We start from the raw sequence: 26,631 nt of genomic DNA, 5'->3' as shown, positions 1-26,631 counted from the left end.
GGACAGTGACTTTTCTGACCATTCCACATGTGGTTCCTAATCAACAGAAGATTATGGGCAAGAGTGGGACGTGGTGGTGATGGGTGTCCATAGCTGGACTATGAAGCCTGTGTCACAGGGACAGGTGCTGGGCCAATTTTCTGCTGAACTGGTTAGCAGACAATGCTAGCACTGTGATGAAGACTAGTCCTGGTTTTCCATCAGAAAGTGGAAATGTCTCTTTAGATGGTTTTATTTATAAACCAAACATTTTTTTTTCTTTTTGCTTTCTGTGTAAATTAAAATTTGACCTCATGACTTTATTTTCTTCATAACAAAACAAAACATGGAGCTTAGAACTGGGTCACTTCCTCTTTCTCTTCCTATCTCCTCCCAGTTCCCAATGCTGGCACCTCTTACTGACTGGCATCCTCTCAGGTCTCCAGTGTGCTCAGCACATTCTTCTTTACAATTTTAGTTTTCCTGGAAAGTCAACTTAGCCTGTGCACCACAGCCACTCTGCTTCCTATCATGACGCCACCTTCTCAAGGTGTACAGAGAATCCTTGCCCTTCTTGTCCTTGTCACCTTGTGTGGTTGGTGCTTGCCACGCTTTTTACAGAAAGCCTGGTGGGTCTTAGGGATGTTAACTTCAATTGTGGGAGGGCTGTTGGCACTGGAAGCTTTTGTGTAACTTTTAACATTTCTGTAGAACTCCTGTTTCTTATTTGTTTCAGGTTTTACAGTGACTGACACGTACAATCAACAGACTCAGTTTCCACCTGTGCAACAGCTGCAGGATTCCAGTACACTTGAGTCCCAGGCCCTGTCTACGACGTTCCACCAGCAGACCCTGCTGCAGGTCCCGAGCTCTGACACCATCAACGTGGTGAGTGCTTGCAGAGCGCACTCTCTGTCATGCAGCAGATGTATTTCTCTTCTCTTGCTTGGAGAGCATGCTCACGGCAGGTCCCTCTCAGGTAGCACAGGAGAAAAGCTCTGTTCGTAGTACACAGAGCTTTCTCTTTTCTTAAAACATCTCCACGAGTTTAACATCGTGATGCAGCTTTTCTTATGGGCTAAAAGCCAGGAAGTCAGTAGAATGTGGTTTCATAATAGGGTCTGAAGGATGCTGCTTTAGACACAAAACCTAACTGCTATTGTTTATGGAGTCTTAAATATGTCAAAAGGAACATAAAATGAATGTTGATATATTAAAAATAAGTACTACATAATGTTAAATTTTTATCTCTTAACTCAAATTGGAAACATTGAAGTTTTGTTTGATTTTTCTACTTTTGGAAACTTTCTAACAGTGATGAAAAATATGGAGCAGTCAGTGATTATCTCTGTAAAATCTGCTGGTAGCTTTGCCCAGTGGTGGACCCGAAAGTGTCAGCACTTTTTTGACCCCAGAAACTGCACCGTTAGCAGCAGTGCTGAATCTGGCATGCTTAGCCTGACTCCAGAGCCCTCAGTGAATTGGGGCCAACCCAGTGCAGTTGCTAGCAGAATAGGGATTGCTAATTTGGTTGTGGAAGTCAGGTAGGAAAAGGGTCTTGCTTCCAGCAACATGCAAGGGAGCTCTCCACTGTTCAGTTTGCCTTTGGCTATCCAGGCATTTGAAGCTTTTTGTACCTTCTGCCCAGTGTTAGCAGGATGTGTTTTGGAGGGATCTCTTTAGTGCTGCTGTGTAGGGGAAGGGTTAGGGTGACTGCTGTTTGTCCATGGTTCTTTTCCTGGAGGTAGAGAGCAGGTTCTCTTTCTCCTCTCTGGTTTATTATAAGACAGGAAACCCAATCTTTGCAGAAAGTAGGATTTTTACTCATGGTATGTAGGCAGCATTCCATTGTTGTGACAGAATACCTGAGATAATCACCTTACAGAGAGGAAAGGTTTATTGTGACTCATGGCTTCAGAGGTTTCAGTTCGTGCTCTGTTGAACCTGTGGCAAGGTGGCACATCATGGAGTATGTGGTGGAACAAAGCCACTCACCTTGTGTGTCAGGGGAGCCAAAGGGGAAGAGAGAAGGGCTGGCAGTTCCAGTGTCTGCATCGTGGGCACATCCCCAACAGCCTAGCTCCCTCCCACTAGGCTCTACCTCCTGAAGGCTCTGCTGCCTTGCAGAGCGCCACAGACAGGCAACCAAACCTTTAGTACATGGGCCTTTGGGGAGCACTTGAGATCCAGACTTCAACAGCTAGTAAGAGTCAAGCTAGTAAAAGAGTAACCTTTCATTAAGACACATCAAAAAGTTTCATGGTTGATTAGTTTAGAGTTTGTTTTAAAGTAGATTAGTACAAAAGAAGTACTTATTAACCAGGTCTGTGTCAGTGATTTTTATTACTGCTCTGGCCCAGTGATTGCCGTGGATTTCTTGTGGTTTCTCTTTTAAAATCGCATTTGTGAATATTTGTATTCGTAGTTCTTAGTTGTCAAGCTGTTCTGTGTTTATTCAGACATATTCATGAACTTTTTGCTTTATACTTCTGTTCATTTTAGACAACTCGCTTGCTTCCAGACTCGTCCCAGGAGGAGCTTGACCTACAGTCTCAACGCCCCCAGTTCCTAGAGGACAGTGAGGACCAGAGCAGGCGCTCTTACAGGTAGCCACTGTCCAGACCTGACTCCTGCTGTGAGTGCTGATCCTGTGTGTGCTGATGTAGTCTTGGGCTCTGCAGCTCATCCTCCTAGACTCTGTGACATGGGGTTCATTAGCATCCCTGCCTTACAAAGGATCCTGTCACGGTTAGACAAAGTTTATAATTAAATGTAATTGAATGTTTTGTCTGCAGACAAGTTATTATTGCACTTTCTAATTTGGAAATAATAAAATACACTTAGGACTACAAATGCCCTAACTAAATCTTAAAAAATTGTCATTGCCACTGTTTTGTGTTGCATATTCCCATCATCTCAGTTTGGACAGCACCCTGGTTTCCATCAGAGTCCTGTCTGAGCGTGGCAGGTGTCCGTGAGGCAGGTTTGGCCTCCTCAGTTCTCAGATGTGTGTTGGTAGTTGTGCTCTGAGCATGGCCTGAGCTCTGTGTGTTTGGTTTTCAGGTGTGACTATTGCAACAAGGGCTTCAAGAAGTCCAGCCACTTGAAGCAGCACGTGCGCTCGCACACGGGGGAGAAGCCCTATAAGTGCAAGCTGTGTGGGCGTGGCTTCGTCTCCTCCGGTGTCCTCAAGTCCCACGAGAAGACGCACACAGGTGATTGTCTCATGAGGAGGTTGCATTGTTTTTAATATAATGCCTCTATTGAGATGTAATCCATGTACCTTTCAGTTCACCCACGGCATGCAGTTAGTTCAGTGGTGTTAGTGTGTTCATAGCGCTCTGCATCTGCCACCACCGTCCCATTTTAGTACACTTTTATCACACCCCAATTTTGCCTAATAGCAATCACTGCACACATCTCCATTTCCAGGTAGTGTGTAGTCTTCCTCTGTGTTGTAGCTTTGCTGTTCTCGACAGCATGTGAGTGGACTCAAACCATGTGTCCTTGGTGCACTTAGCTCAGTGCACTCAGGGTTCATCTGTACTGTGGCATGTGTCAGCACTGCCTACGATACTCCATTGTGTGGATGGGCCACATTTCATTTACCATCCCTCAGCAGGGCCTTTACTTATGTCCATGTTTTGACTATAAAGAACAGTCCTGCTGTGAACCTTTGCCTCTTAAGTCTCAGTATGGAAATGCTTCCTTTCTCTATGGGGAATGGGCTCTCAGGTCCTAAGATGCCCCTTTTTAAGGCTAGGGATGGGGCTCAGTGGAAAGTTTATCCAAGTGTCGTGCAGAGTGGCTGCAGCCTCTACGCTCTCCAGCAGGCATGTGAGGCTGGTTTCTCCCCCTCCCAGTCGGTGCTGGTTAGTGTCTGTCTTTTTCATTACCTCCACCCTCAAGCCTGAAGCCATCACTTGTTGGGCATGCTTGCATGTCTGCAGTACTGTTGAACCTCTTTCCATGGCTTACTGAGAAGTCTATTCTAGTCTTTTCTATTCCATTTGCAAATTAGGTTTTTCTGTCTTATTACTGAGTTGGTAAGTTTTTAAAAAAAAAAAATATATATATATATACACCCTGGCTACTGGGTCTTTATCAGATATGTTATTTGCAATTAAATATTTTTTCAGTATATTGCAGTTAACGTGTTTAGCAGTTCAATATACTTAATGAACATACTAATAACATACATGTTTAATATCAGTATATGTTATATTCAGGTTCAACTTAGATGTTGTGGTGCCTTCTCCCTATAATCCCAGCAACTCGAGAGACAGAGATGGTGGCAGGCTGAATAGGTTGGGGTGGATTGTGATTCAAGGACAGCCTAAAGAAAAAGTTAGTGAGACTCCATCTTTACCAGTAAGCTGGGCATGGTGGTACATGCCTGTCATTGCAGCTAAGCCAGAGGCCTTAAGTAGGAGGATCATGATCTGAGGCCAGTCCTAGACAAAATCAAAACACAAAACCCTGTCTAAAGAATAAACGCAGAAAGGACGCAGGTTGTGGCTAAAGTAGTAGAGTGCTTGCCTAGAAAGCACAAAGCCCTGAATTCAGTTTTTAAAAATAAAACAAAAAAGAATAAAATGTGCTCTGTCAATTTCTGTGTTCTTGAAACAATCAAGCTCCTAAAACTTGCAGAGCACAGTAAAGAAGCTGTCTCTGTTTTCCTGACTTGTGGCGTACATCTGTTTGCGTTTGAGTGCTTGTGTCTGTTAGGTAATGAAGTGCCGTTTTCTCTGCTGCAGGAGTGAAGGCGTTCAGCTGCAGCATCTGTAATGCTTCGTTCACCACCAACGGCAGCCTCACCCGGCACACGGCCACGCACATGAGCATGAAGCCTTACAAGTGTCCGTTCTGTGACGAGGGCTTCCGCACCGCCGTACACTGCAAAAAGCACATGAAGAGACACCAGGCAGTGCCCCCGGCTACAGCGGCCACTGCGGAGACTGAGGCAGGAGGTAGTTTTCATTGTGGACTAAGCGTGCTGGTCGAGTGCTGGTTTACAGTCAATGTACATGGCCCTGAGTATTTTAACCTGCTGAGAACAGCTTAAATCCAGAAGCCCCAGAAAGTAAAGGGGCTGGTGATGAGAAGAACTTCCGGGAGGGCTCATGGAGCAAATGCTCGTCCCTGGCACTGTCATGGCGCCGGGCTTGGTTCAGTGTCTGCTCTGGTGCTGCGTCCTGACAGCAGCAACCTCACCCTGTGCGCTGTTGTGATCGCCTGGTTCCCCCTCGGAAGCTCGTGTCACATCTCATGCGCTGCTGTGGGCTGCAGAACCGCTGCAGAGCCTCACGGGCGCTGTGCTGTTAGGACTTGCTGGGGCCGATGGCAGCTGGCGTCTTGTCTCCTCTGAAATTAACCCTAGCTGGTCTGTGTGGCGGGTGGATGCTCACATTGACGCCGTCCCCAGGCATGGTCATGACACTGTAGCCCGAGGCGCTGCTCTAATTTTCGATGTGAGCCAGTTAGGCACGCATTTGGCCAGCCAACCTGCTCCTGCCGTACCCGGGAGAGCAGGCTGACGGTATTGCTTTTGTGCTTGCGCCTTTTGAACTTACAGATGATTTCTGTTAGTGAATTCCACGAGCGAAGTCCCTGTGGAAAGAATGCGCACGTTTCGTGCTTTCTCTGGGATGCCAGCACCCAGTGTCAGTGTCTTCGTCACTGCAGCCCTCATGCACTTGTGCGGTGTGCGGGTCTGATTCTCACCTGGCTGTGGCTGCTGCTGCCACCATAGAGTGGTGCTGGTGTCTGTTGAGGGAGTGTCAGTCGGCGCCTGTGTGGAGGCCGTTGGCCAGTGTTCTCAGAGGGCTGATCCGCTGAGGGCTCCTGCCTTCCTGTCCCTGTTGCTTATCTCTTGCTGCTTGTTGGCATCTGACCTTGGGTCTCAGTCAGACATTAGGGTCCCTGTCGGGTTCCTCTGCAAGGAGACCAGTGAGGCTTTCTCTGGTGGTGTGAGGAAGGAGCCCACCCCACGGGCAGCCGGACGGCAGCCCCTGCCTGGCTGCAGGACCTGTCCAGAGACCCTTGTGCAGCAGCTCTGAACACCCAGTTCTGTGGTACTGGTGCAAATAGAGCCTTTATCTCCAGCGTCAACTTCTGCCGAGATCAGTGAGCCATACAAAGCAAATCCAGAACCTAGGCCCTGCAGATGTTGTTTCTGGACCCTCTTGGCAATGTTGCCTGAGTAGCAGCCTGAGTGCTGTGTGAGTCCAGTTAATGAAGCCACCGTGCCATCGGGTCAGTGTGCTCGAGTGACTTGTGGCTCCATTGTAGCTTCGGGGTCTTGTACCTTTTCTCTGTCCTCGTAGGATCTGCCTCTTTTCTTTTGTGGTAGGGGGTAGACCGTGGCCCCGTGCTTGCAGGTGCTCCACCACTTGAGCCACGCCCCATGCTTTCGCTTTTAGTTTGTTTTTAAAGTGGGCTCTTGTTTTCTGCCTGGGCTGGCCTGGGACTGCAGTCCTCCTATCTATGCCTGCTACATAGTGTGGATTATAGGGGAGTACCACCATGCCCAGCTCATTGGCTGAGGTAGGGTCTCACTAACTTTTTGCCCAGGCTGGCCTTGGACCTTAATCTTCCAGACCTGTGCCTCACAGCTGATATTATAGATGTGAGTCACTGCACCAAGTGAAAAGCGTTTTCACCGTTTTAAACATAACGTTGAGTTACTAACTTTAACCTCACTTGCTTAGTTTTGATTTGCTTGTTTTGTTGAAAACTGTGTTCACGGGGTTTCCTCCCTCTTCTTGTGCTTTGAGTAGACATGGGCGCAGACGAAGAGGAAGAGAACTCTGACAGAGGAGCCTCGAGAAAGCCTCGTCCTGAGGTCATCACTTTCACAGAGGAGGAGACGGCCCAGCTGGCCAAGATTCGGCCGCAGGAGAGTGCCACGGTGTCGGAGAAGGTCCTGGTGCAGTCAGCGGCCGAGAAGGACCGCGTCAGTGAGATGAAGGACAAGCAGGCAGAGCTGGAGGCCGAGCCCAAGCATGCCAACTGCTGCTCATACTGCCCCAAGAGCTTCAAGAAGCCCAGCGACCTGGTGAGGTGAGGATTGCACTTGCCCAGGGCCCCTGAGAGACTCGAGTGCGTGCCCCACAGGTTCATGCTACGCCTTCCATGCAGTGCAGCGCTCCCTGTGGGGCTCTGCCGTGAGCTCCGCAGGAGCAGGAGGGCAGCTGTCACCTGTGCTCCCAGGCAGACTTCTCCAGAAACCAAATAGGAGCTCTCCCTGTGCTTTGTGCTCCACGGGTTTGGAGCAAGCCATGCAGGGAAGGGGTGTGGGAGATGGGCAGCTCTCAGAAAGCATGCAGCCAGAGAGCAGAGAGTGATTGCCCGGAAGGGCAGCCATTCAGCAGAGTGATGGCACGCAACAAGCCAGGGATGGCATGAAGACAGGGCAGTTGTCTTTGACCGTGTGCATCGGGACTGCACTGGAACCCAGTAAGCTGGCTGTGTGATCCGAGGTTGGGTATTAAGACAATAGCAAGTTAAACCACAGAGAAGGACCATCTCAACTGATGAAGAGTCTGGGTGTTCAAGTGGAGTCCAGCCTGGCCTGGCTGGCAGCTGTGTGTGGCTGGAGGACGCTAACAACCCATCCAGCAGAGAGGGCTCTGTCATGGTAGGAGTGGGATTAGAGGGACAGTTGTGCCAGGCTTGGGTACCAACTGGGAGGAGTTGAGACAGCTTTGAGCACGCACAGCACTATAGACCTCCACGGGCAGTGCGTCTGTGGCAGTGCTGATGGGTATAGGAGGCACAGTAGCCAGCCGCATTACCGTCTTTGAGTCCTGTCTAGGTCAGCTTCCCTACCAAGTACTGAGAAAGCAGGATGTGGGAAGGCTGCCCTGCTTCCTGAAGATAACCACCATTGGCAGGATCCTGTGTGTTTTCAGAAATGTCTCCATGTGTTGACCGAGCTCTGCAGTTCTGCTTCTCATTGAATTTTGCCTATTGATGAATCATGGGCATTTTCCTTACAAGCCCATGTCATTCTTTTTAATGGCGGTGTATGTAGTATTCTGTCACGGGCATTCCTGTCACCAGGCCTGCCGGTGGACATCAGGAGCTCACACTGGATGTAGAAGGATGCTGTAGAGTCTGTGTCCTCAGAGCACACAGCTCATTGCTGACACAGCCTGCTCAGAGACCCCAAAGCCTGTTCAGACCAGCTGATTCTCAGATGGCTGCTTGCATGTCTTCTGGACTCCATCTCCATTTGCTCTGATGCTGATGGTCTTGCTTTTTGGTTTTTAAGGATATTAGCCCTGCTTTCACTAATCTTGCAAATGTTTTTGTTGTTATTTAGGTTTCTTTTATGGTGTTTTTTTTACAAAATGAAGCTTAAAATTTTTATTTGGCCAAATTTAATCAGAACATAATAACGGATGATATTTATTTATATGGCTATAAATTTTCAAATTGTGAAGTTGTTTGTAAATGTGCATATAATTAAAAAGAAAGTCACTCAGTTACAAATCTGTTTGGATAGGCATGTTCGAATCCATACTGGAGAAAAGCCGTATAAATGTGACGAGTGTGGGAAGAGTTTTACTGTGAAATCCACCCTCGATTGCCATGTGAAGACCCACACAGGTAAGAAGCAGACACTGCAGGATTTAGGTGCCTTACAGTGCTGCTGTTTCCTGTGTATGAATATAATTTTGTGTCTGAATACTTTCAAAGTCACAAAGTTTAAAAGTCAGCAACCAGGAAGACATAGATGTAAGAGGCTTCTTATTCCTGACAGGGCTGGGGTAGGTCTAATGGACAGGATTAGATTGCACATCAGGTTCCAGATTGTCCTGTGTTCTGCTCTGGCTTACACATTTTCCCTCAGCCTTACTCAGGTCAAAGAGGCTCGGTCTGCTGGGGGCTTGTAAATCTGGGAGCCTGGCAAGTCTGATGACCGTTACGGGGGAGTCAATGTCTAGCGTTCCTGGATTTTTCTTTTTCTGGTTTGGGGACCTGTGTGTCCGTTGCAGCCATTTCAAAAGGCTTTGCCCAGGTCCCCAGGACCCCTGTGGTCAGGAGGGCAGCTGTGCTCCTGTGACGGGGCTTCCCGACCTGAGACAGACTGCTTCTCTGCGCAGCAGGCTGCTGTCACGGAGCCCAGCTAGGGCTGTGCCTCCCATGGGGGAGCGTAGATTGCTTAAGCACAGCAGATAGCTTAGCAATCTGCTGGGCACAAGTCAATGCTCCGTGAACATTACAGGCATCATCACTATGGCACATAGGGTTGTGATCATTGAACGACTTTATGCTCTCGATTTTTGGTCAGAGCAGAATGGAGCAAGTCGGTATAAGCAGAACTTCTCCCGTGGGTGAAGTCTTACGCTTCTTTCCGCATGGTTCTTTGGAGCTAAACCAGACACGTGAACCTGTTTAATAAGACTCTCCCTGTGCGGTTCTCCTGCTGTTTCACCGGCTCCCTCTGTCTGCTTCCTGTGCTGTGCAGTGCTGTGAGCTTGCTGAGGGTGCACTGGGTGAGCTGTGTCACCTTAGTCTCCCACATCTGGTACACTTTCATACACACTGGGCACCCAGGGAGGTGTTCAACAGTCCTAACAGCTGCGCTGCCCACTGGGCTATGTGGATAAACAATAGGAAGTGCTTCCACTGTTGCTTTCTCTGTTCAGAATGACGAGGTGTCTTCTGAGGACCCCAGAGCAATGCAGGACCACAGCCTTGTTAGTCCTTCTGTGAGTCCTTCTTTTGTTACACAGGTGATAATGGGGAGAACCGGAAGGGAGGGAGGAGGGGCTTGGTGCTCGACACACACAGTGGTGCGGCTTGTGCTGGCGTTCTGCTTGTCCCCATGTGACAGAGTGAAACAGATGCTGATGCATTGGCACACCCTTTGTAAAGTCGAAGAGGAGAGACAGGAGAGCAGACCAGGCCTGGGCCACCTCACCCTTAGCTTCCGGCAAGTGAAAGTGAGATAGTCCAGTCAAGGTGGCAGTAACGCAGCAGTTCAGGGCCCTGCCTTTGGAGGGCTGGGTGCTGCTGGATCTCTATGACTGTCAGTGGCGTCCTCGGCATGCGAGGGTCCAGATTCTCTGTAAAGCGCTTGCACCTGGTGGATTCTGTGTGTAGTCTGTCCTGAAGCTCTTGCACGGTGTCGGCTTGCCTGGGGGCCTCAGCCCCTGCTGACCCTTGACGGGCTCTCCACAGGTCAGAAGCTGTTCAGCTGCCACGTGTGCAGCAATGCCTTCTCCACAAAGGGAAGTCTGAAGGTCCACATGCGCCTGCACACAGGAGCCAAGCCCTTCAAGTGCCCGCACTGTGAGCTGCGCTTCCGCACTTCCGGGCGCAGGAAGACGCATATGCAATTTCATTATAAACCAGACCCAAAGAAGACCAGAAAACCCGTGGCGCAGAGCTCGTCGGAAGGACTGCCACCTGCAAACCTCCTCAACTCCTCCTCCCCCGACCCCAGTGTGTTCATCATGAACAACTCTGTTCTGACAGGCCAGTTTGATCAAAACTTGCTTCAGCAGGGGCTGGTGGGCCAAGCCATCCTGCCCGCCTCAGTGTCAGGTAAGGACTCCGCTGGGGAGAGGCCTGCTCGCTGTGCCACCATGAATCCCTGTCATCTCCCATCATGGAAGAAACGTGACCTTCAGTAGCAAGATGGCGCCCTTCCTTGAACCTCCCTCATAGGGCAGTAGGAACAGTGGACATCTCCCCTTTCACACTTACCTGTCCACCTTCCAGTCCTGCTTTTTAACTCCTTAGCATTTTGATTAGCTTTTGCTCTTAGTAGATAGGAACATTTCTTTTTCAGTTGACGTTATCATAAATTTATCAAAAATTTATAACTTACACAACATAAAATGCTCATAACCTTTTAATACAGTGTCAGTTGTCGTTAGGTCACACAGCACCTGAAAGGTGTTCGATTTTAGCCCCGTGGGTTTATCTGTGGACTTACAAGTCAGCAATTGTTGGCAGCGATTAGATATCTTTTCTCCTTTCCTTCCATGTCTGTGACTCGGTATGATTACGGCTGCATGGCAGCATGGTTGCTGCTGTTTTTTTTAACATTTAATGAATTTGCGTACCATTCTTGTGCAGGGGTCACGCTAATCTTCTCTGTATCGTTCCAATTTTAGTGTATGTACTGCCGAAGCGAGCACTAAAATCTTGCTCAATCTCTATTTTTTTTGCCGTGCTGGGGTTTGAACTCAGGACCTCATGCTTGGTAGGCAGGTGCTCTACCACTTGAGCCCCTCCACCAGCCCAACAGTAGAGATCAGCAGAACTTTTTTTTTCTTTTTTGTGGGACTGGGATTTGAACTCAGGGCTTCACACTTGCAAAGCAGATGCTCTACCACTTGAGTTACACCTCTGTTGCTGCTGTTTTAAACCTTGGGTTACTCAGAATACTCTTTTTGAGCCCCTTTGTGACATGTGGTGGTTTTTTTTGGCGATACTGGGTTTTGAACTTGGCCTCATGGGTGCTAGGCAGGCCCTCTACCACGTGAGCCACTGTGCCAGACCACACAGAGCTTGTTTTGTGATGGGTAGCTTAGGTGTATGTGTGTAGTGTGACTACTAGTATTCCTTAACTAGATCATGTTCACGTAACATAAAACTTGTGTGTTTAGAAATCACTGTGTAAGAAGAGTTCTTTTAGGTTAAAAAGCATTCCTCACATTGAACTTTGCCTTTCTCCTCCTTGGGCCAGCTGGCGGGGACTTGACGGTGTCCTTGACAGATGCAAGCTTGAGTGGCCTGGAGAGCATCCAGTTACAGCTGGCTGCTAACTTGGTTGGACCCAATGTTCAGATCTCCGGAATCGACGCCCCCAGCATCAGTAACATCACACTGCAGGTGTGAGAACTGCCATGGTTGTCTCTGCTTTCATGTTACTTAAATTACAGGAACATCACTTTTGTGACTGGGGTCTCTTGCCTTTCAGATTGATCCAAGCATTTTGCAGCAAACGCTACAGCAGGGCAGCCTGCTTACCCAGCCACTCACAGCGGAGCCTGGCACAGCCTCACAGAGCAGCTCTCTCCCGACCACCACGGACAGCACCGTCCCAGCCAGCGTGGTCATTCAGCCCATCTCAGGCCTGTCCTTACAGCCCACGGTGACTTCTGCTAATCTGACCATTGGCCCACTGTCTGAGCAGGACTCTGCACTAACCACCAGCTGCAGTGGTAAGAGCCACTCGCCAGTGTGCTGTGGAGGCCAAGCTTAAGTTCTTGCTGTAGGTGCACATTTGATCTTAGGGCATTGTGACATCATTTCCTTCTTTGTAAAGCTCACTGGGTGAATCAAAAGTTGAAGGGTGGAATAGAGTCTTCTTAATCAATGATGTTCGTTCAACTTGTGTACCCACATTGCTGTGTGAATGGAACTACTTTTTTTTTTTTGAATGGCTGTTTTTTAATTTATGGTGGTACTGGGATTTGAACTCACAGCCTTGCAATTGCCAGGCATGCCTGCTACCATTTGAGCCATACCTTTGGCCCATGGCTCATCTTTTTATAAAATTGTTAGAGGGGACTGACAATTTATTTTGAATATTTATCTTTTTGAAACAATTTAACTAGAACACTTTAAATGTAAATAAGGAAAAATGTGCTATTTTAGAACTCAACTTTGTCCTGCTTTGTTCTGATGAGCAGGGACCCAGGACCTCACTCAGGTGATGACATCGCAGGGCCTCATGTCCACCTCCACAGGCCCCCACGAGATCACCCTGACCATCAACAACTCGAGCCTCAGCCAGGTCCTGGCCCAGGCCACCGGCCCCACTACCACACCATCCTCCGGGTCTCCACAAGAGATTACCCTGACTATCTCTGGTCAGTATGCTACCATTTGGACTTCATTTTACTTACAGCTTATGTCCATCTTGCTTGTGTCTCTTTCCCACAGCACTCATCTTTGCATTAGCCATTGCTCAGTAAGTACTTGACTCGTGAAAAATTCAAATTGAGTGAAATCAAGTACCAGAAATTAGAAACTGTTTTCTCATGTCACTTTCAGGTTAAGTAGAGTCGATTATGTAATTAATTCACCTTTAGAGGGTTGGTTATTTTTGCCACAAGTTTTGTTTAGCAAACAGCAGAACAAATAGCTTCCTGATTGCTGTTGATGTTCCCAACAGTGAGGATTACCACTGGTGTAAGCTGTTTATGTGAGAGCACTGTAGACCCTGGGGCTTACCTGCTATTAAGTCTTCAAAACCCCACTCAGGTTCTGTGGAAATTTAAATATGGTAGAGAACTGGAAAGTAGATAAACAGGCATGAAATGCCACTTGGCAGTAGAGCGCATTGGTAATTTGCACATCGTCCTGCCCGTCAGTCACAGGCTGATGCAGCCTGGTCTGTGGGGTGCACCGTCCTTGATCCTGTGTTTGTCCGGCATTCTCTGTGTGCTCTGGCTCACATCAGCCTGGAACATATCACCTGGTTTTCCTGGCCACACGGTTCCTAGATGTAGCTAGGCCCTCCATGTAGACCAAGTCTTGCTTTTTTTTTTTGCAGTACAGGGACTTGAACTCAGGGCCTTGCACTTGCCAGGCAGATGTTCTGCCACTTGAGCCATGTTCTCAGCCCTTTTTGCTTTAGTTATTTTTGCAGCTAGAGTCTTGGGATTTGGCTTAATCTGGCCTCAGACCTTGATCCTCCTACTTATGCCTACCTTTTAGCTGAAATTTCAGGCATGTACTACCACTCCCAGCTTATTTGTTGAAATGAGGTCTCACTTACTTATGTGGGTGGCTTTGAACCATGGTCCTCCCATCTCTGCCTCCCGAGTAGCTGAGATTGCAGGTGTGTAATACTGTGCCTGACAGAAAATGAAGTCATTTCTTAATTTTTTATAGCTCTTGCTTTGTGCCAGGCTTTATTCTAGTAACTTCACAAGTATCACTTTCTTTAGTATCAGTGCACTTATGGCTCCTGCACGGAGCCTTCTGTCCCCCTCCATCCCTCATTTACTCGAGGGAGCTCTGAGCACTTTGCACTGCATGTGGCAGATCTGGGCAGATCAGGAGCAGGACTCGGAGCAAGGGATGATGTGTGCTGTGCCATTTGCTCTGCTTTCGCTCTGGTGGAGGCAAATTCGCCCAGTTCCTCCGCTGCTCATCTGTCTGACTTGGGTGGGGCTCTAAAAAGTCATAACATACAACTTAGTTTCTGAAAAAGCTGTATCAGGCAATTTATTTTTCTCACTTATTAATTTGAAATAGGGAGGAATTGTGATTTTTTTCTTCATGATTGACTACAAGATAGACTTCCAGGTTATAGTTCAACCTATGATGGGCAAGAGCACCAACATATATCATGTATTATTAAAGTTACGTACCAAGATTTTCCCTAACTTTTTTCTGAAAGTCACAGCTTGTGTGTGTGTGTGTGTTCATCTAAAGAATAAGCATGTGTTCTTGCCCATTGTCTCTAGAATTTTAAATGTAAGCTGTTGGTTTCCCATCCTTACCATCTGTGTGGCTCATGTGGGAACATGAAGATGTGTTTCTTGTCTGTGGCCAGAGGGAGTGGTGAGTGGTGGTCCCTGCGTAGTGCAGTCCTGGTCTGGTGATGCTGGGACTCAGCCCTCATCTGCTTCACATCCACGGTGAAGAACATGGAAGCTCTGCTTTGCATCTTTCCGTGTTAGTCCGTTTTTCGTAGCTGTGACAAAATACCTGACATACACAGCTAAGTAAGGAGGAAGAACTTATTTGGGCCCACAGTTTCACAAATGTCAAAGCCTGTTGGATGGCTGCATGTATCTGGCTTGTGCTGAGACATCAGTGTTTACTTCTGGTGTCCAAGAAGCAGAGTAAAGTCAGGACAGGGCCCGGCCATGCTGTGCCCTGCACAGACTCGCTCCACCCAGGCCGCACCTTCCCACAGTTCCCCAGCTGTGCACATTCTGAATCTGTCAATGAATCAAACCATTGATTAGATCAGACCCGTCATGTTCTGATCCTACAGAGACACCCCAGGACACTCAAATGTGCGTTACTAGCCTAGGTCTCCGTCTAGCCAAGTTACAATCAAGACTGACCAAGTCTACCTCTTCTCAACTTGACATGCTCAGTCTCCAAGCACAGACAGTAACACAGTCATCATTCCCCCTAATACATCTGAAATGCACTAATTCTTCCACAAGTTTCAACAGTTGCAGTGTTTCTCAGAAGCTCAAGTTTGAAGTCTTCTGTGGCTCCAGGCATACTCTTAGCTGTGAGTCTTATGCTTCCAACCTGGCTCCTGACTTTGGCAGTCTCTGTAACCCTGAGCGTCATTGCCCAGCAGTGCAGTAGTAGTGGGGCTGAAGCCCCAGGTTACCTTTTCACTTGACCTTCCCTGGTTTTTCTCTGTGTTATGCTGAAGAAGCACTGTCTGCTCACCTGTAGATACTTAGAACTACAGAAGCCTTGTAAGGGTAGAGCTGAGCACTGCGAGGTTCCCCTGATGCGCCAGAGGCCAGATGACACAGTTCCCAGTACTGAGGTCCCTGAGCTCCTGAGCTCTGGTTGCCCTGCTGCTCCACTGAGCTCTTGCTTTGCCTCTTTTATAGAACTTAATCCCACGAGCGGAAGCCTTCCTTCAACAACGCCCATGTCTCCATCAGCCATCTCCACTCAGAACCTGGTTATGTCGTCGTCGGGTGTGGGAGGGGATGCAAGCGTCACATTGACCCTGGCTGACACTCAAGGTGTGCTGTCGGGCGGCCTGGACACAGTTACCCTGAATATCACCTCACAGGTGAGCGTCCTTGCAAAGGAATTATGGGACCTTGTGAAAGGTGGCTGTAGAAATGTCATTGAGTTATCCTTTGCTAAGTAGATTCTGTTTCTGAGCACTTTCCTTCAAAATTAATTTTCTTTCTTACTAAAAGCACAATATGTCACCAGGTGCAACCTGTAATACCAGCTGCTTTGGAGTTGGAGTTCAGGGACTTGCAGTTTGTGACCAGCCTGAGCTAAAGTTAGTGAACCCTATCTAAAAAACAAGCCAGGCATGGTAGCATAAGCGTGCAATTCCAGCTACTCAGGAGGTGGAGCTAGGAAGATCTCAGTTCAAGGCCAGACAGGGCAAAAGCATGAGACCTCTCTGGAAAGCAAACTACAGCAAAAAGGACAGGGAGTATGGCTCAAATGGCAGAGCACCTGCCCAGTGCGCACAAGACCCTGAGTTTAAACCCCAGTACTGCAAAATAAATAAAAACTTTAAAAAGTTTTAAAAGTTTAAAAGCTTTAAAAAGTAATGTGTAAAATACAAAAGGGGGAAAGAAAAACCCAGGCAGTGCAGAAAAGTATAAAAATAAACTTTGAAGACAAGACAGCCTTTGATCCCACTACCAAGATAGAGCTGTGATGGACGTTGCAATGTATGTTACGGGTGATGTTAAGTATCTTACAGAAAGAAGGCCGCACATACGCATCACATGGTATCATGAGCACCTTCCTTCATGAGTAATTTTGACAAAGCTCAGTGGCTTCCAGCCTCCTTCAGGGCATTACACTGCTCTGGGGGCCTGGTGCGTCACACGGGACGTTTTTTGCCCTTGTATAGGTTCCTGGGTGGATTCCTGCCAGGTGCTGGATGAGAGGCACATGCGTGCTTGTGCAGTGCCTCCACTGAGATGCTGAGGTCTTCAGCATCTAAAAAACCGTGTTTCGTTATATCAGCCCTGTCTCAGAATTTTAATAGTTGACCCAAAAGCGCTACTTTGATTGGTTCAGATAACTGCCGTTTCTATGTACCTATATCTGTGGTCGTAAAACCAAAATTTCCTGCAGATTTGGAAAGCTGAGGTCCTTCTTTTTAGCTGACAAAATACATTCTTTGATTGTTCTGTCTCTGCATTTTGGGCTCACCATATAAGAAAAACAGGAAGATTTTGGCACCCAGAGCAAGCTTGGTCTTAATCCTGTCTCAGTCACAGGTTGGAGACATGACCTCTCCTTGGTCCAGGTCTTCTGGTTGCAAACCTCACTCCAGGGCAGTGTTAGGTCAGCGTCTGTCCACACAACCCAGGCACTGAGCATTGAGCATGGCGCCAGTGCTCGCGGCAACAGCAGCATACTCTGGTTGGCTGTCAGGGCGAGCAGCCCTCTTGTCATAAGCCTGCCTCGGGCCTTCCCTCGGGTCCAGCCGGTCTGCCAGCCAATGGTGAGTAGGGTCCGGCCCAGGAAGCAAAGAGGTTGAGGGTGTTTGCCCCACAGCTTCTTTCCTGGGTATCATGTGGTGAGTAGCTGCACATTTTAACAAACATTATTTTCTCTTACATGTTACTCAACACTTGTTTGAAACATTTTTGTTAACCTTACAAATATTTCACTGACGTGTGATTTTACAGGCAGGAAGCGTGATCATTTTATGGTGGATTGGCTGTTTTTCTTATTTCCCACGCAAGATTGTAATCCCAGCTGAAATGTTTTAAGAGGGCAAGGAGGGTACAATACAGTACTGTTAGTTACTTACCACTCAAGAGACTGGGCCTCAGCTCCTGGGACGGGAGTCCATCAGCCAACTGAGTCTCTACTGGTCTCTTCCACTGCATCTTTGCTCCTCAGATACGGTTTGACGTTCCAGTGAGGACACCTGTGAGTGGAGCCTTCCTTCCAGTGGTCTCTTAAAGCCTTATGGCTAAGCAAGCACTGGCCGCTGGATTTGCCATCTACAGGCCACCTGCTGTCCTGTCCTGTCCTGTGTGGCCACTAGCTTTAGGTGCCCATCGTGCTTTTCTCATTGTATACTTTTAATCCTGGTAGTTAAAGAAGGGAGGAAGAAATAAGAGTTACTTAAAGCATGACTTTTGATGAAATTAAGTGCTTTTGAAAAAGTAACATTTAGAGAGTGAAGATGGGGTTTGATCAGAAGCCAAAAATGTTCATTATCTCAGTGGTATGACCGTGATTTTCTCCTGTACATTACCTGATAACATTTTGAGACTTGTTCATTACAATTAAAATGAAGGCTCAGTGTGTACTTCTCATTATTGTTAGTAGCTATAATGTTTAAAGTCTGAATGTCTGCTGAGATGCCCATGCCTGTAGCCCGTGGCTGCACAGCCCTCGCGCTTGGCTGTGTTCCTTACAGAAGCCATGTGGACAGGACAGGTGGATTGTGCTGAGCACAAAGAGAACTTGAAATGTTAATGTGACTGTGTTATGATGGTGACCACGTACAGGGTGAGTGACAGGCGGGAGCAGGTAACCAAACTGAGCCCATTGGCTAAATCTTGCCTGGGTCCTCCAGATGAGGTCACATTCCAGATTTTATTCCTTGGCCTGGAGGTACTTCACTACCTGGCTATCTGACTCTGACCCCCTTCCCCTGCCTCACTCCCACCTAGACCACTACTGCTACCCTTCTCTCCCCACACACTCACAGCACCCAGGGCTTCTCTTCCTGCTCCTGGGGCCCACATGCACCTGCTCCCTCCTGCTCAGGTGGAGATGCTTACCCCAAAGGAACTAAGCCAGGTACGGAAAGACAAACACTGCCTATTCTCACTCATACGCAGGAGTTAAAAACACCTCATTGCAAGTCCATGCAGACTGGGGGCTGCCAGAGGCTGGGAGGGGTAGAGGGGGGAGGGGGTCTGGCACCAAGTGCCACAGGTAGCAGGACCAGGCTCTAGTACTTTGAAGCACATCGGGGCATTGTAGCTCGCACCTGTTCCTCATGGCATAGCCAGAAGAGAGGACCTCCAATGCTGGCTTGATCATTACACATTATATCCTGATCCCACATCACACTGGCCCGTAAATGTGTGCAATTCTGTGTTTATCAAAAAGAAATGCCCACACAAGCTCACGGAGACATTGCCTAAGGATGCTCACTCCAGCATTTGTTTAATAATTTTTTAAAAAATGGAAATAGTTCAAATACCCATTAGTGTGGAGTTAGGTACATGGTGTTTTCACTAGGCACACAGGTTGTGTCCAAGTCCAGGTTTTTGACCCTGTTAGAGTGTGCATCACAGACATTATCTGATTTCAGGAAGGCGTCCCATCTTCTGACTGCTGGCAGTCACCCATCTTTTCCACCCTCTCTTTTGCCTGCAGCCCCTGGCAATCATTGATGTGCTTCTGTCTGTATAGGTTTGGTTTCTCTGGGCATTTCATGTAAATGGAACCATACAGCATGTGGTCTTTTGTAAACAGTACTTTTTTGCATGTGGTGTTCATCCATGGCATAGCATGTAACAGAACCCTCTCCTTTTTATTGCTGAGTAGTATTGCTGTACACGGATATGCTACAATAATGCTCCTTTATATGGTACACCAGAGTTCATTCATGGAGCCCGTGGTTGGTGGGCACTGAGGCAGTTTCCTCTTTGGGGCTATTACGAACAGTGCCACTGTGCCATTTGTCTGTGGTGTCTAGTGGACCTCGGTTTTTTTCTCTGTTTCCCGGGTTAATCTTGTGACTCTGTCTTCCCAAAGTGATTGCTCTGTAAAAGTTCTTTTAAATTACGTCTTGACTTGATAATATTACGACTTCTAAAATAACCAGTGTCTTTTCTCCAGGGTCAGCAGTTCCCTGCATTGCTCACAGACTCGTCTCTCTCTGGCCAAGGGGGAGCCGGCTCGCCTCAGGTCATCTTAGTGAGCCACACCCCTCAGCCACCCTCAGCCACCTGTGAAGAAATAGCCTACCAGGTACGGCAGTCTCCACTCTCAGACTCAGTGGGGTAGGATGGCCCTAGGGCCACGTGAAGTGCCCAGGCCATGGGCAGGTCTTGAGGTGCCGAGCTCTGTGGCCCTAAACTGCCTGCCAGGAGGCTTGGCTGTTGGGCAGAATGGGGTCGCACCACACACCTAGACGTGGAGGCTCCGGTAAACCTGAGATTGCTTCTTTTTGCTTGCTGCTCAGACTGCGGGTAGCAACACGTTTACTTGTGTTTAGTTCTTTTTGCAAACTGCCTGTGACACATTTGCTGATTCTTTTAAGACTTACTATGCTGTTTCTCACACAAACACACACACACACAAACACACATAAACACGCACACACAAACACGCGCACATAAACACACACACACAAACATGTACACACATGCACAAACACGCATAAATACACGCACATAAACACACACACACATAAACGCACATAAACGCGCGCATAAACACGCACATAAACACGCACACAAACACGTGCATAAACGCACACAAACACACGCAAACACGCACACACATGCACAAATACCCATAAACACATGCACACACACACACACACATAAACACACGCACACAAACACACGCACACAAACACGGACATACAAGCACACACATGCACAAACATGCATAAACACACGCACATAAACACGCACACAAACACGTGCATAAACACACAACACACAAACACGCACACGCATGCACAAACACGCATAAACACACACATAAACACACGCACATAAACACATGCACATAAACACGCACACACAAACACGTGCATAAACACGCGCATAAACGCACACAAACACACGCACACACACAAACACACACACATAAACGCGCACGCATAAACGCACACACACGCACATGTGGGGATGGGAGCTGTTCTCACCTCTTTCTTTAAAGTGCATGTTTTAGGGGCCAACACTTTGTATGAGCAAATGATTGTCCAGACAGAAGGAACCTCCTCAAGTCAGAATTAAAGTACAAATAACTGGGTCCTTGAACTCATGAACCATTAAACTTTACATCTCAGCATTTTTAGCAGTCACCGGATTTTCACCAGGACAAGAGCATTGTCACAAAGTGATTAGAAATGAGCGGCACCAGGGATTGCCCCAGTTGGTCTCAGCAACTGGAACTCATGGAACTCCACAGCAGACACCCACGGGATGCGGAGATGTGCTCTTGTGGTCACAGTAGAAGAATCCCCCAGAGGGAAATGCAGATGGGGTGAAGCCCAGGAGGACTCAGGTGCAGAGCCCAGGTCCAGTCGCACCCCACAGGAGAGTGTGACGGACAGCGCCATTTGTCCCAGCAGTGGCATGAGTGCACTGCCAGGTGCAGGCAGGCAGATAGGCATGGAATATCCCTGTGGCTGGTTTAGCTACCCAGGTCAACAGGTGGAGGGAGGCCTAGATCCTTAGGCTGTCAAAACCAGGTGTTCACCATAAATCACACTGTTAGCAAAAGTGTCTGGCTTGGCCCAAGGTACCAGGTATTTCAAAACCCTCCTATCTGGCAGGGTGCCCCAAGTCTTACATCTCAGGAGCTCTTCAAAGTACGAGGTAGGGGTCCAGCACTCCAGCCCTGCTGAACAAGCTGTTTACCGGACACATTGATTGTCAGATGGACATTGCTTCCTTAGTTTTAATCTGTCATTCAAGATTAGGCACACCTTACCCATTCCCTGAATTTAGGTGGCAGGTAAATGAAAGTACTTTGCTGTTTCTTTGCCAGTACCATGTATGTGTACGTGTACAAGTATAACACATGTATCACTGTTTTTGGCAGCACTGGTGTTTGGACTCAGAGGCTCATGCTTGGTAGGCAGACGCTCTTACTGCTTGAGCCACTCCGCCAGCCCAACTTTGCTGTTTCTTAATTCAACTTTCAATTTAATGTAACTATAATAATGTTTGTAGAGTATTCCTGTGTTAAACTTTGTTTGAAATTTTCCCAGGTGATATATTCCACATTAGCTTCCGTTTGAGTAGTAGGTGTAATGTGATAAATCAGATACTGAAATGTGGTCTAGCTGTGATTTTTTAGTGTATAAAAAGCCATCCAAACCTAGGCACTGGGTGCTCTTCAGCCCCCTTGCTCAGAGTTTGCCCCTCCTTCCTTAGGGAGTGTACTTGCAACTTTTTGCTTCCCTCTCGAGAAAAACTCTGCTGCTGCTTTGTAGGGCTGGGGATAAATTAAAATGTTAAGGTTTAACTATCAGGATGAAGTAGGTACCTTATTTGTATAAGTGGGCAACAAGAGAAGTCATGTCGGGTGTGCCCTGTGGGTCTCCTGTTAGGACCCAGCTGTGTGCCGCCAGGAGTTGGCTTTAATCTTGGTGTAATTCAGCCTGGTGCTCTCTTGCGCACACAGACTCGTGGAGCCTCTAGACTTCGACACCTGCCTGGCTCACTTGCGCCCATGCTTGTGGCTGGAGGCTGGCCTTTTCATCCGTTGTGGAAGTGGCCCCGTTTGTTTCTCTTGCTCCAAGATCTTGTTGTAGGGAGAGAGTAGGCCTCTGTGTGAAGTCCTGATTTTAAAACAGGTGGTTTTAGGACAACCCCATGGGTAGGTCAGACGGACAGGGAATGTGAAGTCCTTGCGTCTGCATATGTCTTGGCACAGAGTTCAAGTCCAGCTGGCAGCATCCTGTGCGGTCAAGGTGGGTCAGGCCTCACTGGCCTTTAGCCAGCTCCTACCAGCACAAGCCTTCTCTTACCTTTCTCTTGTTCCTTGGTGGGTCATCTGAAGAGGAGTCCATACTGGTGTGACAAGATCTATATTCTCAGTGTAACACTGTCTTGCTCACTGCAAGTACCCTATCACCACTTTGGAAGTAACTGAGATTACGGGTGTGCACTACTGTACCCAGCTCACTTTTATTTCTTGACCGCATGGACTTTGTGCTTCATGGGAGTGAGTTCACCCTCCTTCACATGTGCACAATAGCCTGTTGTATGAAGCAGAGGACTTCTGGCCCTGTCGTAGTGTGTGTCTCAGGGACTTGAAAGTCACCTGCGCACTCTGTTACATGTTGCTTCTCCTTTGGCAAGTGTGGGTGATTCTCACCCATTTCCGTTGAGACGCAGCACTCCTGTATTCAGGTTTCCAGAGGCCTGCGGCGAGGAGGATGAGCGGAGTGTGGCAGGCTCTGCCACACAGTGGTTGAGAAGCCAGTGACTTAGAAGTCTTGCTTCTGATGTCCTGCTCGACTGGTTCTTGGTTATGCTGCTGATTATTTTGTGCAAGTAGTTTTTAAAGCTTAGTTGGTTTTTCCTTGGGTAATGTCAACAAGATACTGACCTCTCGCTTCTCATGAGTGAAATGTTTGATTCAGAAATCATTTTTTCCCATCCAAGTACTAAGAGGGCCAGCCCTACTTAGCTTCTGAATTCAGAAGAGATGGGACGCATTCTGGGTGGAATGGCATAGACCCAAATCGTTTTCTGCTTGTCAGTCACTCTGGCTTCTGGTCATTTAACCTTGATATTTACCTCACGTGGAGACTTGCAGGCAACACCATCAACCTCAGGATTTTGCTTCAGTTGTGCCCTTTGCTGGAATCATTTCTTTTAATCGCTTGGTCTTTTTCCATACTGAGGATCAAAGTCATGGCCTCAGGTGTGTGAGGCAAGCACTACCACTGCAGCCATGCAACTAGCCCAGTTACAGTCTTTTTTTTTGCCCCGCAGCACTGCGGTTTGAACTCAGCCTCATGCTTGCTAGGTAGGTGCCCTACCACTTGAACCACTCCGCCAGTCCAGTCGCATAGTCCTTTATATGAAGTTACAGAACAATCTTTTTATCATTTTTTTGAGTTTTTCCAACTTTTTTAACTCACAAGAAATACATTCTCACAAGAAATATTCTTAAAGGATATTTGAGGTTTTGTCTTTTTTCTTCACATACACAGACACATGTACACACACTTGACAGTTGTCACAGAGTAATACTTTTTCTGGGCGTGCCATATCTTTGCACCTGTTTCTCTTCTTGCACAGACTAACAGCACTAGAGTCTGCTGTAGAGAGCTTTTCTTGCTGTATTGTTCTTTAATACTGTCCACTTCTGCATATTCTGATATTAGAAAAGTTTGGTAAAGTGGGAATAAAAATGACAAGTCCCATAAATTTTCTTTATGATTCTTTCATCAAGTCATCACAAGCTTAAATCTGCAAAACCAAAGTCTGTTGTTTATATAGTTGAGAAGTAGTTAACCCCTCCTACTTTATTTATCATCTTTCTAAGTGATGAAAACATCCTGGTAAAGTGACTGATTTTGAAACCTGCTCATTGGTTGGGATCCACCGTTTGGGGAAAATGCATTAGTGTGAACACCATTTGCTACTAAGGAGTGTAGTGCAGTTGGCTGAGGAAGACCTTCTGCCAAAGCAGCGGCATCTTTGAAGCAGTGCTGTTGGTCCTTGTTCCAGCTTCTGCCACGTCAGTGTGAATGAGAGCTTCCTGTGTGCGGCTGTGTGGCCAGCACCTTCCGCGGTCTCCTTTAGTCTTCCCCAGGCCTGTACTGGGCATTATGGCGCCTCAGTGTTTCTCAGCTGAGGCAGCAGGCAACTGTTGCTGAGCACTTAGCCCAAAGTGGCAGAGTTGGAGCTGTGCACAAACCTGGTCAGTCTGACCCAGAGATTCCCCTTAACCCTTCTCTTGGCCAGCACATTGCAAGGACTCCAAGGCAGCTATGTTTTCTGGTCTCCTAGAAAGTTGAAGGAGTCTGTAGTAACTTCACTGAGCTGGAGAAACATGGGCCAGCTTCTCCATGTTAGGCACATGCCTGCTACTAGCCTGTTCGTCTGGCAGCTTGCAGACCACACTAGCCTAGTCATCACTAACTTCTGACTTGCTGCAGGTGACTGACGTCTCTGCCCACCTGACCCCAAGCAGCCAGCCTGAGAAGGAGAGCCCAGCACACCAGTGCCTGGACTGCGACCGCACCTTCTCGTCAGCTGCAGTGCTGATGCACCACAGCAAGGAAGTCCACGGCAAGGAGCGCGTCCACGGCTGCCGTGTCTGCAGGAAGGCCTTCAAGCGTGCCACACACCTCAAGGTACGCCAGGAGCTGCGGGCAGCCCTCGGTTAAAGGCATCCCCATCCTGCTGGTGGAGGTGAAAGACCTGACCGTATGTACCAGATTGTTTGGGTGTCATAGGTCAGTTGTGTACAGATGGATAGACTGTGTATCCACGTGCAGATCAAAATCCACTTCTGCCGTACATTGAAATAACATCAGAACAGCTGTCCTCACTCCCTAGGCTGACAGAGATGTAGAAAGTGGTTGACACCTATTTTTGAGACCATGGGGAAACAGACTTGTCATTATTGCTGGTGTCTGCAGTGTGACAGACTTGCCATAGGGGAATGATGACACCTAACAGAACGCATGCTCACTCACCTGGGGAGCCATCCTGCAGGTGCCTCTTTAACTGCACAGAATGAACATATGCAGGGCTCATGTTCAAGTGAAGGCGTGAAGGACAGACTCCCAAGGGAGGCCCTGCTGTGGTGGGGAATGAGGAAGTGTTCTGGGAAGGATCCAGGTGAGGCACATGACATGCAGCCCTTCTTCCTTTTGAAGGGAGCCATGTGGAATGGGTGAAAACAGATGGAACGCAGTGGACAAGTCTGACAAGTGCTACTGAACAGGTCAGGGGCCGTGCCCACAGTCACAAAGCATGTTGGGGCATGTCCTTGCTAGTGGGTGATGAGCACGACACTCTCCTTCCAAAACCCTTGATCTTCACCCACTCATGAGAAAAACATCAGACCTACAAAAGACATGAGGAGAAAAGACAGCTAAAGCGTGTGTCCTGGAGCACAGAGCGAGCTTCAGGGAAAGCTGAGTGAAGTGTAAGTCAGGTGTGGACTTTAGTTAGCAATAATATGTTGGTGTCAGTTCCTAATCACAACAGATGATCCATGCTAACAGAAAAGTTAGTGATGGGAACCTATGACTGCATGGGAGTGGAGGTAAGGGGCTCTGGATGCTTTTTCTGTAATTCTGAAACTGAAAGTCACCGTACCTGGAAGGCATGATGCAGCCCTGCCTTGCCCTTGTGGGGGTCTGTACTGTACACTTTTGCAGAGATACCCATCAAGGTTGACACTTCCTCTTTTGAATACTCACTCACCACAGGCCAGGCCAGGCCAGGCAGGCCAGCCTTGCTTGCTTTTTTTTTTTTTCTTTTTTTTTTTTCAATTTGATGGTACGGTACTGGGGTTTGAACTCAAAGCTTTGTGATTGCTAGGCAGGTGCTCTGCTGCTTGAGCCACGCCACCAGCCACAAGCTCTTATTCCTCTGGGATTTCAACACTTCAGACGTTCCTTCTCACCCCTGTGTGAGATGGTTGTTCCTGTGGGGATAAGGTCTTTCTAGGCAATCCAACCTTCTCCTCCTGATGTATATAGTGTTTCTGACACCCACCCTGCAGCCTGGGGTGTCCTGCCTTTAACAACAAAAGGTGACAGCAGCTGTATTTCATCCAGTTCAATCTTAGCTAGCCAGTGTTTTTACACAAAGAAGTTGTGGTTTTGTCCCTTTAGATACCCACAGGAAGGAGAGCGGATTGGATTAGAAGAAAGAGGGCCTAAGCTAACCATCAGAGGCTGCCTCTTCGGGGGTCAGTGGCAGAGTCTGTCCTAACAGGTACCTGTGAAGAATGATGGAGGCAGTCCTTTGCTAAGGCACAAAGGGTGGAATCTGTCTGCTCTCTGTCCACCCGGCCCCTGGCCAGTCCACATTCCTGCACTGTGAGGCCCTCTCACCCACCTCCTGGCCTTGGATCCAGACCTCCTTTCCTATCTGCTTCTCCTAAAAGCCCTCCTTACCTCCCTCCCCACCCCCGTTACTTCTTAACTCTTACATCCACTTAGAGCACTGAGTTCCTCCTACTCACATCCTCTGAGTCTCTGCTTTCTATCATGGCCGCTGCAGAAAGTACAAGGAGTATCTGAGGTCA

The 26,631-nt window shown here is 48.0% G+C and overlaps 1 protein-coding gene and 1 non-coding gene across 5 annotated transcripts in view; one reads left to right on the top strand and one right to left on the bottom strand.

Moving 5' to 3' along the window:
- Positions 1-26,631, top strand: part of Znf236 (zinc finger protein 236) — an 85,723-nt gene that overhangs the window by 49,160 nt on the left and 9,932 nt on the right. For all 4 annotated transcript variants that reach the window (XM_074069612.1, XM_074069615.1, XM_074069614.1 and 1 more), the window contains exons 16-28: positions 716-867; positions 2,482-2,585; positions 3,043-3,194; positions 4,737-4,949; positions 6,759-7,041; positions 8,489-8,592; positions 10,171-10,536; positions 11,687-11,832; positions 11,921-12,164; positions 12,636-12,815; positions 15,543-15,730; positions 19,507-19,638; positions 24,524-24,721. In XM_074069612.1, coding sequence (XP_073925713.1) covers positions 716-867; positions 2,482-2,585; positions 3,043-3,194; positions 4,737-4,949; positions 6,759-7,041; positions 8,489-8,592; positions 10,171-10,536; positions 11,687-11,832; positions 11,921-12,164; positions 12,636-12,815; positions 15,543-15,730; positions 19,507-19,638; positions 24,524-24,721 — 2,462 coding nt within the window. The remainder of the gene's footprint in view (positions 1-715; positions 868-2,481; positions 2,586-3,042; positions 3,195-4,736; positions 4,950-6,758; positions 7,042-8,488; positions 8,593-10,170; positions 10,537-11,686; positions 11,833-11,920; positions 12,165-12,635; positions 12,816-15,542; positions 15,731-19,506; positions 19,639-24,523; positions 24,722-26,631) is intronic.
- LOC141422825 (U6 spliceosomal RNA) lies at positions 11,029-11,135 on the bottom strand. Its single transcript, XR_012447547.1, has one exon. It is a non-coding gene; the product is annotated as a U6 spliceosomal RNA (small nuclear RNA).

The sequence above is a fragment of the Castor canadensis genome, chromosome 4 (assembly GCF_047511655.1).
Source record: "Castor canadensis chromosome 4, mCasCan1.hap1v2, whole genome shotgun sequence".
In the NCBI taxonomy this organism is placed as follows: Eukaryota; Metazoa; Chordata; class Mammalia; order Rodentia; family Castoridae; genus Castor; species Castor canadensis.
This window is presented reverse-complemented; position numbering and strand designations above follow the sequence as displayed.